At 40.4% G+C, this 17785-nt stretch overlaps 1 protein-coding gene across 1 annotated transcript in view; it reads right to left on the bottom strand.

Annotated features, from left to right (window-relative positions):
* Positions 1 to 3741: 3741 nt before the first annotated feature.
* kdrl (kinase insert domain receptor like) overlaps positions 3742 to 17785 on the bottom strand; it is a 39665-nt gene continuing 25621 nt past the window's right edge. The window contains exons 21-30 of the mRNA XM_079352349.1: positions 17543 to 17696; positions 16759 to 16856; positions 16024 to 16146; positions 15551 to 15662; positions 13618 to 13717; positions 11312 to 11417; positions 9603 to 9727; positions 8476 to 8554; positions 7850 to 7953; positions 3742 to 5847 (exon numbers count right to left, since the gene is read on the bottom strand). Coding sequence (XP_079208475.1) covers positions 5661 to 5847; positions 7850 to 7953; positions 8476 to 8554; positions 9603 to 9727; positions 11312 to 11417; positions 13618 to 13717; positions 15551 to 15662; positions 16024 to 16146; positions 16759 to 16856; positions 17543 to 17696 — 1188 coding nt within the window. The 3' untranslated portion in view covers positions 3742 to 5660. The remainder of the gene's footprint in view (positions 5848 to 7849; positions 7954 to 8475; positions 8555 to 9602; positions 9728 to 11311; positions 11418 to 13617; positions 13718 to 15550; positions 15663 to 16023; positions 16147 to 16758; positions 16857 to 17542; positions 17697 to 17785) is intronic.

Below are 17785 nucleotides of genomic sequence, written 5' to 3'. Positions count from 1 at the left end.
ACAACAAAAGTAATGGCTTATATAATCATTTTGATAAATACAACAAATGTACATTTTTAGCTTAAGAGACACACACCTGTTCCCTCAATGACAAAATGTATCTCGAACCAAATATCTGAAAATCTACAAGGAGAATACCTTACCTGTAGTCTTTGTGACCTTGACTCACAAATAACTGACCATGCTAATGATCTGATTTTGTTTCTCCTCCATGCTTTGACCCACAGTTATGCTGAAGGTCAAAGGTGTTTTTATTTAGTCACGTGTGTTGTTTCTCTGTCTTTTGTTCTGCTTGTTAAAATTGAAGTTTGGTATTCAAAGGGGACAGTATATCCGGCTCATTGTTATACATTTAAGTTAGAGGCGTGGATGTGACCGACCCTCCATTCACCTTGTTGGGCAGGGGTCTGGGAAAAGCATTGTGAAGTGTTTTATATGAGGAAGGGGGGGGGGACCTTTGTACCAAACCAGTGTATGATTGCATTTCAAGCTGCATAGATTCAGTTCGTCCGGATGTTTTTTTAAAGTAATTTCCGAGGATTCCTGACTTAATCAACAGCCATTTAATAAGGATCAGTTTTTTTCTGCAGCGTAGGCTGTGGATGTGTGCAAGGAGGGAGATGGGATTTTTAAAATAAATTCAGTTGCATAATCAAATGGGGAAACAGGCGGCACATTGGGTGTGGTGCTTGAATCATACAACATTTCTCATCATAAGAATCAAATGTCCTTCCTCTTTTTTTCTGAGAAAGTTTTTTTTATTTCTTGTATTATCATTTCTTTTTCTATGTACATGTAAAAAACCTTTTGAAAATGATTGTCAATATGAATCCAGTTTTGAATTAGTCTTTTATTTTCCCAGGAGACCATAGAGCTCTGCTCGTTCTTTCCACTGTGAGGACACACTTTTCCTATCAAATCATATGATGATGATGTTTGTTTGTTTGTTTGTTTGTTTGTTTGTTTGTTTGTTTTTACCAACAACTAACTTGATTTGGTTAACTTGACTATGAAACCCTTTCTGAACTAGGTTAACCTCATTGTAAGCCTTTACACAAAGATACATACTCTCGGTTATGTCCTTATCACTTACATTTGAATCAATCAGATTTTGCTGCTGCAATCTGAAGGTGTAAGTATTAAACATGTGTAGCTATTGTTTTTCTTCAAAAATGTTAATGTGCTTAAAATGGTCTTTTCATGTTTCCCCAGAGAAAAAGCAGGGAGCAAAGCATACATTTGAAGTTAAACAAAGAAAGATCAATTCAAGCACAGAAGATAAAAATCATCATTTGTATTTCACGATTCAGATTTCTCTTCCATCACAAGCTTCCTCTTCATCTCACTGATAGAAGCAGTGACACTTGAGCTGGAGAGCCACTTTTGATGTCAAGGAAATTTGATGTGATTGGTGGAAAGTAACCACAAACGTCACCTCCCGTACTTTAGCAGTAAGTAGCTATCATTTTGAAGTAGCTTCAATTTTATGATTCCTAATACTTCTTTAGTTTAAAGGAAAATGCAGTTCTCTTTTCTCCACCACATTTGACAGCTATAGCAACTGGAAACCATTTCTACTCCTTTGACTGTTATAAATGAGAGATTCACTGCTGCACTCAGGTAAAGTCTTCCCACAAAAAAGAAGGCGTACGGTCCTCATACCTCATAGTCCACATACCTGTGTGGGAAAACCCTGTGTGTAGTTTTAGAAACACATATGTTTTGGTTAGCAGGAGAAAAGACAAGTAACATCACCCCCTCCCATCTCCAACATCCTTCCCTTGTTTGTTTGTATCTCATATTCTGGAAATAGTCAAAGGTTGTTGATGTGTTTTGGGTGTAATGTTGGCCACTCATCTTACGGTAAACATTAAATCCTCTGAGGACAAGTGGAGACCAACCTACCCTCTGGTCCCCTCTGACACACCTAGTTTGCCGGTAAGCCGGGGTGGAGGTGGGGGGCACGGCGCCCTCAGAGGAAGCCCTGTGTCGAGTCCTCCGGTCGTGACTAGGATGATTAAGAGTTCCTTCCTCTACAGAAACAGACAGGCTGCCGACACTTCGTCCTGGACAGGACATGAGTCTCTCAAGTCTAAGGAGCCATAGAGGGGCAGAGCACTGACCACTCAGTCTGAAACAAACACCCCTTTTAGCTGAGGTTTAATGATGCAAACAGGAATTATCAAGAGGTTCAATTTAGTTGGGTCCCAGGCCTTTGGTACAACTTTCTTGTGCCAGTTGTTCCAAACATGGGAGCCTTCTAAGATAATGACTGATCAATGGTAAGATATATCTAAACCACCAATGTTGCTCCTCATTATGAATTACTAAGATGTCATGCCACTCAAACATGTAAAATGCTATAACCTGTTATAAAAACATCCATCTTTTGTAGTGATTCTAACACATTATGTTGATGCAACTCTCTTTTAAGACTGATTTCAAGGCTCACCAGCAAAAATAACTGGGACAAGCATCAGTTCACTGATCGGTAGAAATGTGGGATTTACTTAACGGGCAACACATTCTTTCAAAACCAGCTGAGGTGTTTTTATATTTGAGCTTTCCTTTGTTTTGGTTAAAGTAGAAGAAAGATCGGCTTTACTCTAAATGGGTGAAGGCATTAAAAAAAGTTCTTCAAGCAGAGCTTTTATTTTTTTTGAATGAAGGTAACTTTAATTACATTTAAATGATTAGCTAGGACTTCTCCATCACACACTGAAGCATGACTGAATAATACATTTAAGAAAATGATAAGTGCATATAAAACAGAGCAGGTGGTCTGCTGTAAACACACACAGAAGACAGAGAGCAGAAACATGTTTTAGTTGCTAGTGCAACATAGAAGTTAACAAATAAGTTGTGTTGGTAAAGCCAAAAGAATGACTCAGTACACCAAAAATATGCTTGTATGACTGCTATATGAAAGCAACCTCATACTCAAGGCTCTAATGTATATATTTGAATATCGGCACACAATAAATTTCTTCAGTGCTTGGCTTACAGCCTACAACCAAATCACAGCCGTCCTGTCATACACACACACACACACACACACACACACACACACACACACGCACACACACGCACACCCACGCACACCCACGCACACACACAGTTTACTATGGACATGCACTAATGGAGATATGTCCATGAGTGGTGTGAGCGCTCCTGAGCTCATGGTGGTAGGGGAATTCAGTGCCTTGCTCAAGGGCACCACACCTTGGCAGTGGTCAGGAAGTGATCTGGCACCTCTCCAGCTATCAGATAAATTTCCAGATTTGGTTCAAAATAGGAATTGCGACCCTCCAGTTCCCAACACAAGTCCTTTCAGACTGAGCTACTGCTGCCCTGGTGCTCAGGGAATCAACAAAGTTTATTGGGAAACATACCCTGAAATCCCAAATGTGGACGTAATCCTGGCGTTGGAGAAAAAAGTCAGATGGATCATCAGGCTTAAGGTTACACCTCCTACACCTCCATGAAGTTTTCTTCATGTGATGCAATATGACGCTTTTTGCATCACATGAAGAAAACTTCCAGGCAAAGAAAACACATTTTTCTTGTCTCCTCAACACTACTACCATGTTTCTAATGATACACAGCTTCATGTAAATGGGTGAAGTATCCCTTTAAATACACGTCTGTTCAAGCATCTTAAATGACACTTTGCAGTTTAGATTATGACATAAATAAACAGCTTTCCTCTTATTGAAGGGAAAAAAGACTCAAAACAGAGAGTAATGTATAAATATATAGATCTTTATTCATTTATGAACTTCATATGCTCAGTTTACAGTGTTGGGGAACATGACTTCATTAAATCTAAATTGTCACACTACATAAACAAAACAGAACAAGATCAGAGGATAGTTTGAGCTGCTGCAGGTGGTTTTACTTTGTGGTTATGTATGAAGAAATGCAATACACTTTAAATACATTACTCTCATGAATATTGTGATATCAGTAACCATGACATTTCAGAACATATCTATTTCATAAAAACAATGATGATGATGTTAGGCTGGAAACAAATAACTAATACTGCAGATGTTAATTTCCTATTGTGTCATTTAGGCTAAAGTTAAATAAAAACTCAAAAATATATCAAAACATATTTGTCACATGTCACCCTCAACACTGTTTACAATAATATACCTTTAGAGTACAAAAACTATACTTGATATAAAGTCTCAGTGCATTACCACTTCCTCTCACCATTTACAAGACCAGCCTGGTCAAAAATAAAACATTTGGGAATACACAGGGGATCATTCTGTCCACTGTAAAATGTAGTTAAGTCACAAACAAATACTGTTTCATTTGCTTCTTTAGTGGTTTCTACACGGTGTGTAGATTAAGGGTTGGACCACACTACTTTCAATTGATTGAGAAAAACACTGTTAAAAAGACAAGATTTTTCATTTGAACAGAGCACAGCGATGCCATCTTCCACATGAGAGTTTTTTTCTGAGCCTGCCCTGCAAGCTTATCAACTCACCGCAAGGAGGATAATCAACATTACATGTTTCTGCAGGAACACAATCCCTCTGCTAAACTAGAAGTGAATACAGCAGCACCAACAGCACACACATCTGGAGTGAAACACTGAGGACATAGCATGTTGATATCAGGAAGACTGAGCTGGTAGACCTATCTGTGATCTTAAACATATGAGCCAAAACATCATAATAAAAAGAAAACAAGGAATTAGTAGCAGTGTTTACAGGCTAAATAAATACACAATTTCTTTAACTAGTGCTTTTTGAATAAACAGGTCCTATGAATGTCAAACCTCATGTTTCTCACTTTTTTCCACACACAAACCAATCAGACTTCTTACTTCAAACTAAATGAAACAGCCTTTGAGCTTCTTCATCAGGAGGAGGACTCAACACATATGTTCATTCTGACATTGTCTGGTCTTACACTCAGCTCCACCCTCTGTCCCAGTTAACCTCCATCTAACTATGACTTTTAATCACCTGGAGAGCTTTAAAACACATCCGCCGCTACATGTCAGAGCACTCCAGGGTTAACCTGAGAGAATCAAGCTTATTAATGTATAACAGGAGCACCACAAACATGGGACTCTTTCATAATCAATAACCAATATTTAGAACTTCCTAATTCTCATTTGAGAATTATCTATAGCCGAACTATCACAAGAATAGAGTCTCTAGATTTAACCCCCCCGCCCACTAATTTTTCTTTTCAAATACATTTCAAACACATTAGGCCAAAGCAATCCCCCTTTTTTGATTCTTCATCACCAAAGGTTGGAGTTTATTCAGGTCTGTGGTTCAGTGGGACCTATTGTAGTCTTTTTATCACAGTAGTTAAAAGAAATACCTGAGCCAGTTTTCACCTGTTTGATACATCACAGTGAATGTTGGAGGGACCAGCAGCATTAAGATCAGCCTACACCTGAAAACTGGAGGGGAATCAAGAGACTGCAGGTTTTCCTTTTAAAGGACAACAAACGCCCTGGAAGCTACAACATCCAGAAGTAACAGTTGATGGGCTTCTTCGAGAGAACATGTGAGTGTCCTCTCAAAATGCTCTACAGAATAATCTAGAGACAAGAGTCAGAACGGGATTGAAACAAAGTGAAGGCCTGGAGGCCGTCAGTCTGTTGCTTTAGGGGGCGGAGCTGGAGGTTACACAGGTGGGGTGGAGTAACGCACCACATAGTTGTAGTCAGGCGGTGGGCTGTGACACTCCAGGGCCGAGTCATCCAGCACTGAGTCATCCAGACTGAAGTCCAGATTTGGGATGGTCGATGAGTACTTCTCCTTATCTGTGTCGCTCAGCACAGACTCTTTACTCTTACTCACCGCCTTCATCCTAAATACAAAGAGAAAGCTTAAATATCTGCTCCCACACAACTCCAGTCATGAACACAACACAAATAATTCTATTCAATTCTTTAAAAACTGTCCTCAAAATATGAAACAATCAGATTCATAATGACTCCAGTCATTAGTCATTAAGACTAATGCTGTTCTACCTTTATTCAAATCACTAAATCATTTTAAATTAAAAGTTCTGAAAGAAAAATTATCATCAGATTATGAGACTGTGTATTTGAGTTTGAGCTTCTAAATTTTTCAGTCTGTAGCTATAAACAAGATTTTCTCAATTTAAAACCAGAAAATCAGGAGATACATTTTAAAGACGAGTTGTTCACAAACCATAACAAGAAGTGACAAAGGAGCCAAATCTTCTAACAGGAGCTTATCTCAAAAATCACTCCTATCCTCAGTATAGATTCACGAAATATTCAAATGTCTCTTTAATAGGTGTGATGTGAAAAAGGTTTGTAAAGAATGGTTGTAGTTATTAAGGGAACAACCAGCTGAGTACTTCAAGTCATCATGCATCATACCATTATATGTTCTTTCCTCACAACTTAACCCTCAATAGAGAGCTGTTCTGATATTATTTGAAGGAAGAAATGCCCCTCGTGAAGCTGTGCAATCAGTCAAATCTTTCCTTATTCAAATATGATGCAATCAATCATCCCAGGCTTTTCTGCTTCATTTGGCCCTCAGAATATGAGTAATTGCCTTTTATTGTCTTTGGAGGTTGCTAAGGGTTTCCCAAGCTCCTCTCTTGAGGCCAAGGGGTCAACGCTCAGCGGGGGAAGTGACGCCGCTGCACTGGAATGTTGTCCTGGTGAATAACCACCTGGTAAAGTGGGCATCAAAATAGTCAACAATAGTACAGTGTTGTCATGCCAATGCTTGGCACAAGGGCGGGATTATTACTGGTGATAGAGCCACAGGAAACTCAAGAAGTCAAGGTGATATCCCTTTAATTCTCGGAGGAAACAATGAGTATTATCATTGTTTTAAAGTATTAAACGTGTACAAAACAAGACTGTATTAGTGTTAAATGCTCCATATGAAAAGTAATCAGGCTAGCAAAGCGCTCAATGCTGAGGGAGCAACAGGTGGACCTCAGTTAAACAAAGGGAGCACAGCACTATAGCTGTGAGGGTGGAGGGACATTTTATTTTCAGGGTATATTAACAGCTGCTCCACTGTGCAGGTAACAGTATGAAAACCACAAGGTTAAGAGTGTAACCACTCAGGTCAGAGGTTTAAACCTGTAAATTATGCTTAGCACTGAGCTGCTGTGAACTTTCAGACACCTACAGAGACCCTCATAAGAAAAAGATTTACTGAAATCACACTTGATCCTCTAATAACCTCTGAAGTGAGAACATACTGTCTTGGTGTTTTTTGTGTCTTTTCTGACAGTTTTACGTACTCGTCTTGGAAGGAAGCAGGATCTTAAAGTCATCTAATGATCCACAGGATTTTAGCAGTAAAGACTTCAGGCCGAGGTCGCTCCTTAGAGATTATGTGCGTTTATTAGGCTGCATTACTTAATAGCAGACAGCCATGAGTCATATTTTAAATCCGTCTGGGAGGTGCCTCATTCAGGACTCTCGCAGTGAAAACAAAGAGCTTTTCGAGTTCGCTCTTAAAACTGAAAAACCCCAAGTGAAGCATCCACTCTGCTTTTGTGCTCAGTCCTTTACTTTGTCACCTTCAGCCTTTTCCCTGCCCACTTCGCCTTTGTCCCTCATGCATGGCTTCACCAGAAAAAGGGAAAACAAACCACTGACGTCTTTTAAGGCAAAAGAAACGTGTGTGTGTGTGTGTGTGTGTGTGTGTGTGTGTGTGTGTGTGTGTGTGTGAGAGACAGTTATTGTGTCTACATTCCAGCACAGAGCGGAGGTTTCCAGGCTGATATTTTTGGCTCTTTCAGTGTCTTTGTGTGTGCTTGTTTGTCCCGTGCAGGTTGTGTTGATGGTTGTTTTAAGGTGTAGTGTACTTACGCCAAAGCCATAATGCTAAGAGGTCGGCCTGCCAGAGACTCCAGGCGCTTCAGAGTCTTCATGTTGTCAGAGGAGAGGCCCATCCCACTGTCTGAGTGACCACCCTGATGATGATGTCGAGACAAAGAGTGAATCATTAAATGCCATGTTTGCTATCTGAGGTGAAATTGTATTTTCTTTTTTAAGTCTGGAATTCTATGTTGAAACCAGTCTTACGAAGTGTTTTATGTAAACAGCATGACACATATACAGTACAGAAACTCATGGTGTCTGCATGATGAAAATATTTGAAAATCATCACTTAAACATGTGTTTCAAGCTTTTATCTTTAAAGATGAATGTTAGGGAATATTAAACTGTACTTAATTATAATAATTATCCATCTAACCAAAATAATGCCCAGTATTGCTACAATGTTGCAAGACTCAGCCGGTAAGATGTCGTGCTCTGTGTGGGACGGCTCTTGCAAGTGCTGGAAGCCGATGTTTATAAAATATTAAATAATGGATCTAAATGGCCAACCGGGTACTTAAACACGCTCTCAGGTGTGCAAACCATGAAAAATAAATCAAAAGTCTGAGGCACACTCATTTGTTTATGCTTTCGTTCCAGAGTGAGTAACACACCTCGTGGCTCTCATCCGTCCCATGTTCCATGGTTACCTCATCAAAGGTTTTCACACTCGCAGGGCGGATCTTAATGTTCCTGGTGAAAAAAAATATTTCTTGTGTTAGTTTCATGAAAACCCTGAAATGTTTTTTTTTCTGCTCACAGAATCCATTTGATAACACTGAAGCCCAGAGCAAAGTTCAGTGCAAAGAAAGCAGGAACATAATCACCTAAATCAACAATGTGCGGCATCTCTGACATCGTCCTTTGAAAACACACCTTGTTTACTTTACATTTCACAGTTTGAAACGACCACTTCATGTAGCCTAAGCAGTAACTGTCATTACCTCTTTCAACACCTTCTCAATAAACATACATGTGGACCTGTGAAAACCCAAGAGCTCTTTAAATATTGTGTTAAGTGAGCGTAAACCTCGAAGCTGGCTCTTTGGTTTTGGGTGGAATTCCTCACAGGAGCCACAATACGGAAAGCTCTGTGGACATCAAGCTGATGTGTGTTTATTTCTTATCCAGTGTTAATCAGGACTCTCTTTGTCTTCAGGTCGGGCATAAATGTTCTCCTGCTTGAGTTTAGTCTGAGAGCTACAGGAAAACCAATTGTTTTGGATATTGTTCAGCGCAAAGTTAAAGTTTCCAAACAGACTCAACAATGTTGCCACCACAAGTCTGAGGACACATTTGCATGTTTTTAGGATAAGGTGATTTATTTCTTCGGAGAGTGTCACAGATATGGGCAGAAAAGGATTTAAGACACATTAGAGCTGGAGGTCGTCCTTTTGTTCCGAGGATCCTCTGTTCATTAATATCATAACAGGGTTCAAAGAGCAAAATGAAAAAGAAGGCGATGCCACTGTGGCGATGTCAGCGCCAGGAAACAGCATCAGTCAACTGCATGTGGCTCATTTTAACCTAACAAGCAAGGAAACATTCATTTCACCTTTGATGTGACATTAATGACAGTAAATAAAAAGAACAACACTAAAACTGTGCACTTCATGTATTTAACAGACAAATGTGTTGGCTGGTAAAATAAGAAATACGAAGATAACGCCACCTGTGGTTAGTACATGAGTGTCAGGTACATGTTTGTATCCATTCAATAAACAACAAGCATGATTCTCACCAGGTGTTCCCAGAGTCGCGGTGTGAAACAGGTCGTGTTGGCGTCTCCTCTGATGGCCCTGTGGTGGATGGATCTCCCACCTTAGACAGTAGAGCTGTGTTGATGGGAATGTAGTGTTTCCCCTCCTGAAAAAAAAAGACACAGGAGATGTCAGAGTACAGATATATATACTTCCATGATGCTAAAAATACAGAGAAACTTAAGTAGGTCACCGCTGTGTGCATGGCACGCTACACAAACGTAGACTTCTACAGGTTGTGGCGAGCAGCCAAAGAAACTAAAGTCATGCCTAATAAATCCAACACAATGTTCAAGAAGTTGATGGAGGAGGCAGAGACCATGACCAGCCTTCCTGCATTGTAACAATAGCTTTATTTATAAGAATCAACCCCTCCTTTCTGTCCAGACTGAACTATTTCTCATGAAGATAGATTTCGCAGACTCATTTGCATAGGAACAGACCGTTATCTCTGAGTATACTTCACTGGACAATCTGCAGTCCTGTGAACTATCAGCACAAGACACATGAATCCTTTCTGTCGGCAGGAAAGTAAAGCATGGACAAGAAGCTCATCCTCTTCAGTTACGTGAAGTGGAAACATGACGATTGGCTTCTTGCAGATCTTGTTGATTGAAAATGATCTCTCCTTGCTCCAGCCACTTTCCTGTCGTCAGCGATCGTTGGCGTTAAAGTCGCAGCTTTTTCAAAATCTTTTTGTTAGTCATTCACTACGCGGAAGTCATGTTCAAAGCTGAAGTACCATTTTAAGCCAAACTGAGTACAATACTATACTGTGACGACAGCGTCAAGTAAATTGTCTGTTGATTAGGAATAGAGGTCTTTAAGACTCCGCCAAATCAGAAACAGACGATTAAAAAAAACAACAAAATCTTTCTTTTCCTGTTTCCTCTCGACATGTTTTCCTTCCCTGATAATTACGGTAAAGGATATGATTAGGTGCATGCTGCTGCTTCAGTTAAATAGTTAATGGCTGGCTGTTGCACTGTTGTGTGTTATAATGTTAAAAGTAACATTGTTCAGTGAGAACTCAAAATGCTGCAGTGAAAAGCGCCAGTTGGACTATGTCAGGTGAATGAACATATTTGCATGGTGATCAGAAACAGATTTCTCCTCTTGTGCACATTTGTTGTCCTGGTTTGACCAAAGAGCAGCTTAACAATCTACAGACGTTTCACAGTGTTCATACCAGACATTGTTATTCCACATCACACTAACAAATACACTGTTTTTTCATGGGCTTTGAAGTGTGGTTCCTCTTACAAGACTGATGATGCCTTTTCAAAGAGACCTAAGCGTTTGTTTTGAGTGTTATTTCCCCCTCACAGTTACTCTAAGCACACCCTTGGGTCAGACGCCACTCTGGATCGTCTATTGGCTGCAGGACTAGGAAGGAACGCTTCATCCAGAATTAATGCAGTATATTACATTTTTTTCTGTAGAATTAAATGACTAATATTCTGCTAAGTCACACATAGTAAATATTTAATGAAATATTTGGATTAATTTAAACTCAGAATAGGAATTTAGACAGGGTCACACATTAGGAAACAAGTGCATATTCTTTAGTTTGAGGCTGAAACACTGTTCACAATAAAATTTTGATTTATTAACTGTTAAAACAAAACTGTTACACACTGAAACTTCACTTTGCTGTGTTCAAACAGTGCCCTCTCTGCAGTCATCATACCTGTTGCACACTGGCCTGAAGCAAGTCTCCCAGCCTTTCTACCAGCTCAGTGAAGGTTGGTCGCTCCTGTGGCTCCCCCTGCCAGCAGTCCAACATGGTCTCATATCTAAAGGAAAACACACACCAATGCAAACCTTCAGCTCTTCTTTCATTGAACCACCACATCTGGCATTCACCTCTTAAATCGACTGTCACCTATCACATTCATGCAAACCCTGTTCTCCACTTTCAGGTGATCCTGAGCCTCTGGGGCTGTATCTGGTTCTCTTCTGGTTCTGGGTGGGAAGACCAGGGAGAGCTCACAACCTAGCTGAGGTCTCTGACAGGCCGTCAGGGTCTCTGCCGATGTGGGGAAACTCAGAGCCTCTATGTGAGTTTCCATAACGCAATCTGTCTCATTTTGTGGGGGAATTTAGAAACAGAGCACCAATGCTCTTGTTTAAATTACAAATACAGCATGTCGTTGATTGGGACCAGTTGGTGATGGATCCCTGTATTGTTTTTGTTTCAGAAACCGCTTTCACAAAATAGAAACTTAAGTTTTATGTAAGTAGAAGCATTATAAATCCACCTTTGGCATTATATTCAGTCAATCTGAAGTTTGAGGAGTTAAACAAACATCGTGTGTTGCTGCTGAATTTAACCCCATCGCCATCTCTCTTCTCTGCTGTCATACCATATTAATGGATATGGTCTGTACTTTTCCAGGTGATAGCATTCCTAATGTGGAGACAGGATGTGGAGGTCAAGATCACTTCCTTTATGCATGTCATTGATGAGGCGGCGGGGGTGTTATAACACATTGTATGACTACACAATGTAGACCACATTTCCTGCCTGCAATAAATAGCCTTCCACACATGTTTCATGTCTTGGGGGAGTGTGGTGTTTTTGAGTAAGGAGAAAACTGTAGATCTGAGCTACTTTGCCTAGTTGGGCAAGGATGGTAAGATGGGAAATAAGCATCCTTTTTTATTGTCCTCCCACTCCCTGGGCAGCATCCACCAAATTCCTCTGCAATGCAGGAGGCCGGGGATCTTATTAACAGGCTGAAGCGAACATTCCTGATGAATCACTGTTGCAGTGGCACAAATTATTTGCCTGACACTGCCTGCAACCTCTTGTGCTTCTTTTAGATCATAGATTATGAGTGGGATGAGGGGTCAAGGTGTCAGAACTTGGGCTTACAGACACTTGATTGAGTACAGACCTCTGCAGGGGATCAGTGGAATTCACCCACTGACTCAGGGTGGACTTCTATACATCCCTTTTTTAACTGGCATCAGATGGCTTCACCTGTGGCGGGCAGCATAGCTTTTAGCATGCAAATCTGCACTTCTACTTTTATCTGCGTACTAGCTGTACGAGATGAAAAGTAGGAGAGATTCTTGGCACCAGCAGGTCTGCATGTACAGATCTAGAGCTCTGAGTGAATACAACGGTCTGGTTCGGATTTTCTGAATCATTTCCAATCACTGTCTCTTTTGCAAAGATGATAAATTCATTCAGTTAGCTTTACTTGGCACGAGCTGCTTTAAAACACAGGACCTTTAAAAACCACATCATTATTAAGCAGGAGTACAGCATTACATTTTCAAAACACATTACAGTTGTGGACTATATGAGTCCCCTTTAAATTAAAACCAGACACAATGAGTGCACGTATGTTGGAGAAAGTCTCAGTGCTCAGACTGTGACGGTTGGTTTTGGGTTGGCTGCACATTTGACAGATATATTCTAGAAAGGTTTGTCTAGCTGCATCACTGACTGACAGCACTGATACCAAAGAAGAGGACTCTCTGGTCTCCCACAGATATTTATGTCCAGCACCATCTACAAACCACTGTTAAAAAAAACCCCCGGCAGTCTCTGGCTCTCCTCACTGGGGGAACGTGGGCTCTAGACATCCACTTACATCTGCGCTCCTGTCAGTCAGAAAATTCTTTAAAGCCCTGAGCGCGCCGCGGCAGAACTTATCAGTCGCTAATGTTTCTTCCAGCAACATTCAGAGTAGGATTACCCATGATTCTTATCAGCCACAACTGATCTGCTGATGAAACCACAAAGCCGGAGAAGCTGTGTATTGGGGAGCCAGTGACTGATTGCTTTTTATGTTCTTGGCATTCTCTAACACAATTATGATTTCTCAAAAACACAATAACATGCATTCAGTGTTGCATATTTCATTTTTTTTTAAAAAGATATTCAGGATGACGCAGACAATAACTTTGTTCCCTTGAGGTGGACGGCATGCAGGACACATGAACTTTGAGTTGTTTTTTAATGAGGTATATTGTAATTCTTACATTTCAGAGGACGAGTATTCTGGTGCTCTCATCCTGGTCCCCTCTTTCAGTCTGCAGCAAAATTCTTCATCAATGTGGACCCCAGGGTACGGTGAGGCACCTGGGAGTGACAAAAAACAGGTACTTGATATAAATCAACAATTACAAAGATGAATTATTCTTACTGGCACTACTGTTTGGTAAAGTACCATTTAAGTCTATGTTCCATCTCAATATGCTTAAATACATGTTTTTAACAAGTAGGTTCTTCCTTTTATGCAATCTTTATATGTATTTTACCTTGTATTTGATAGATGTATTAATTTTATTGCACTTCAAAAGTGCAAAACTTAGTTCAATGCAACGACCAAATCATGCCAACTTATACAGATACCTTCCCACTCATTATGGTACCCTGATCTTTATAGACAGACACTTTGCAGGCCTGGTTCTCTGTTCGGCATGTATCTATAATAACAAGCATTCAGAAATGTAAACCCACATAACAGAACTGTCCCACTTTCGGGTGACAGAGTGATCTGAAGAAAAACAAAAAACAAAACAAAAAAAACCCACTGGAGTGACCCTGAGGCTTTTGACCTTCAGACAAGATCAGGTTGCAAAGCCGACTTCTCTTGTCATTATTCTTGGTTATTTTGTATCCTTGTTTCCTGATTTATTTTTTCCGAGGCCATGGTAACACTACCCAGATGTGTAAGTGTTTCTTTAAGGGAAAATGTGGTGAGAATGTGTCAAGAAGAGAAAAAAGGGAGAAATACAGCAAGAGAATAAAGGCAAAAAGGTGTCATAATGACGTCACAGTGCTTTACAATGAAAGAATATACAATTTGACACACTTGCTCTAACTGCAGTGGGTGACGACACAGTGTGGCAGTGTTTTAAAGGCAGCACAGTCAAAAAGTATACAATAGCAATGTATCCCACTCCGTTCCCCTGTTAGTGTTTTTTACACGTACTCCTGCTTCCCATGGTGACATTTAAACATACAATATTTCATGTTGAGTCTTTCTATAGAAACGTGTGTCGAGCTCTGTGCCACAGAGCCCAGGCCATCATGGACCAACACACAATGCTGTCTAAAAGGCTGCAGTGGTTTCACAGCAGGGAAACACTTTTACACTGACGCTGCTTGGTTACAGTCAGTTTGTGTTGCAGCTGGGAAGAATTGGATAACTTAAAGAGGAGGTGTTCTCTCGCTTTTATGTCCCATGCCTGTACTAAAAACCACGGTCCAGCCTCACTAATGCTTTTTGCACGAGTGACAAGAAAATAGTTTTTTTTTTTTTCAGACTGACAATGCAAGCTCAGGCCTTTTGTCCCAAAGGTACAATTACACAGTGGAAGAAGACAGTTATTACACTGTGCATCTGGAGAGGCTCTACTCCCGGGGGGGGGAGCAGGTCTACCAGGCGTGAGCTCTCCTCTCACTAAACATCTCCGATAACAGAACTTTGTGTCCTTCTGACACACCAGACTTGAGGCAATATTGGGAGACAATGTATGCTTCTCACAATAATAACAAATAGGTTGTAAAAATTGTTTGTATTCAGTTACTATCTGTCAAATCTACTCAGTCATTGATTCAAACCTATGGTAGGATACCCGTTCATTGGAAAGCTCTCAGTTGATGAGTGTTACTCGTTGCAAAGCAGGATCTTCTAAAAAAGTTTTAGCAATTTACGAAAAATAATTATTCACTTTTGCCTGACATGCTATACGGTTGGTTACACACATTTCAGGCCCTTTGTAGCTCTCAAAGTTACCTCCTGTTGTTTTGAAATCAACATCAACCAACCTCTGTCTATAGCTGTTAGGCATTTGATCTCACCCTTTGTTCAGAAGGTCATTATTTGCTCTGTGTCCCTGTATTGTTTAACAGTATGCATGTGAACCCAAAAAAGTAGTACTGCTAATGTTGGGGCAATACACTTACCAAGAGAGAAGATCTCCCACATGAGAACACCAAAGGACCAAACATCGCTCTGAGTTGTGTAGACTTTGTCAAAAATCGCCTCAGGTGCCATCCACTTAAGCGGCAGTCTTGCCTGTGCAGGTATGGAGATAAAAAACTCATTTACTCTCTCATCTCAACTGTGGGGACTAATTACTCTGTCACATCTCCATAAAGCCTGTCCATTTAGACTATGTTCCTAACTCAGCCTTGTAGGCAAATTGATCTTATCTGTTCTTCAAACAAAAACACAGCTCGCAGTTTTTTTTGTGACATTTCCAAGAAGTGCTGTTATCATTCAGTCCTTGTTTTTTTTCTGCCAAGTAAGTGGTAACTTACTGATTTTTGGTTATCAATTAATGAACATATTTTAAAGCATTTCTTCTGTAAGACATTCAAAACCAGACATCCTGAATGAAAAGAGCTGTGACCCTTGTAGATGTGCGTAAACTTACATCCCCTTTGCGCACATAATCTGGGTCTTTGTAGATGTCTCTGGCAAGTCCAAAATCACAAATCTTCACAACATTATTCTCAGAAAGCAGGATGTTTCGTGCAGCCAAATCACGATGAATGCACTATAACAAAGAAGAAGAAAATTAATGTTACGGAGTTCAATATGTTTTTTGCATTTAATTATCTTCACGAAGGTATGCTACGTGCTACAGAGACTGGCACACTGTGGAGCAACACATGGTCAAGTCATCAGTGATATTACAATAGGAGATGATGTGCTCCATATCCAGGCTAAGGAATGGTCTGTAACAGGTTACTTATAACAATGGCTTCATTCTCTAATCATTCCTGTCCGGTCTGACCACAAAAACTATGAATGACTTGACTTATGAATGGATTTTTGTACTTTTTTTTTGAAACACTGATTAACCCGGAGATGTTTATAGAAAAGGAAGAATGAGGTGTATTCTTTCAAAAGAAGCATAGTAGTTACACGATTACATTTAGGTCAAACTAAACGTTTTACTCTCTGTATCTACTGCATGCATCAACAGTTGTATTTGTTCCCTTTTAGATTTCAGATTACATCAGTTTGCTTCTCCTTCAAGATTCTTGACTGTCATCAAGCATGAGTACTTTTACCAGTAAAACATGTACATTTATTCAGAACAGTGTATGCTTAATACGCTGCAAGTCGTTTCATATTAATGTTGTTTGGCTAAAGAGGAAAATACCTTGCGTGAAGCCAAGAACTCCATGCCTTTTGCAACTTGGAAACTGTAGCAAATTAAATCTTCCAACGTCAGGATTCTCTTGTACAAATCCTCCGAGTCTGTAAAACAAAAGGACACAGATTTGAATTAAATTGCATGTGCTTTATATGACCTCTAAATTCAGCAAAATATCCTCTCTAATCAAAGCAGGCAAATTCAAAATATCAAAAAGAGCACTCTACACCTAAAAAGGACAAAGCTGTGATAATTGTCAAGGGAAAACTGCTAAATTGGATACAACACACCATCTTAACATCCATCCTGTCACGTAGTTTCCTCCTATACACACTGTCTTTAAGACTTCCTTTATTGATGAGAAATAAAACAAATAGCTGTTTCCTCTTTTTCAGGTGAAACGAGTGTGTAAAGGCTTCGTGTGATGGTGGGGGGTTTGAGAGAGGAACTCATCAGGGAGTCCTTCTACTAGCCCACCTGAGTAAACAGCTAATCAAACCAGAAATAACACGTCAGGAACAACATGGCCGACATGCCGTGCTGAAGCCTTAGAGCCTAAGAGAGGAGCAGCACTTAGGTCAGGACAGGAAACAAACAGACGCCTCCTCAGTCTCAGTGGGGTGACAGCGGCTCCTGCTGCAGTGATTGTACTGCTAAACAGGAGAAGGAAACGTCCCATCAACCTCGCTTTTGGTTCCTCCACAGGAGGGGTGGAGCAGAGCTGGGAGTATGGGGGAAGGAGGGACAAAGGGTGGGGGTAGAATGGAAGTAAGACGTGCTTGGCCTTTACCTTCTTCCTCTTCCTCTGAGTCGCAGTAACTCTTATCTTCTATGAAGCCAGAACTGGCGGAGCTTCCGGTGCTGGCCACGCTCTCCAGGCGGCGCTTCATCAACTCGCTCAACTCGCAGCCCAATCCTGACGACACCACCTTACCGTCCTGGCTCTGACAAGCACACATAGGTGAAGTTTATAAGATGAGGTTAAACACTTTATTATTAATGAAAGAAACACTCGGTCCGAGCCAGAATCATG

The sequence above is a fragment of the Symphodus melops genome (genome assembly GCF_947650265.1).
Source record: "Symphodus melops genome assembly, chromosome: 9".
Taxonomy (NCBI): domain Eukaryota; kingdom Metazoa; phylum Chordata; class Actinopteri; order Labriformes; family Labridae; genus Symphodus; species Symphodus melops.
Note: the sequence above shows the minus strand (reverse complement) of the source record. Positions and strands in the feature narration are given on the sequence as shown.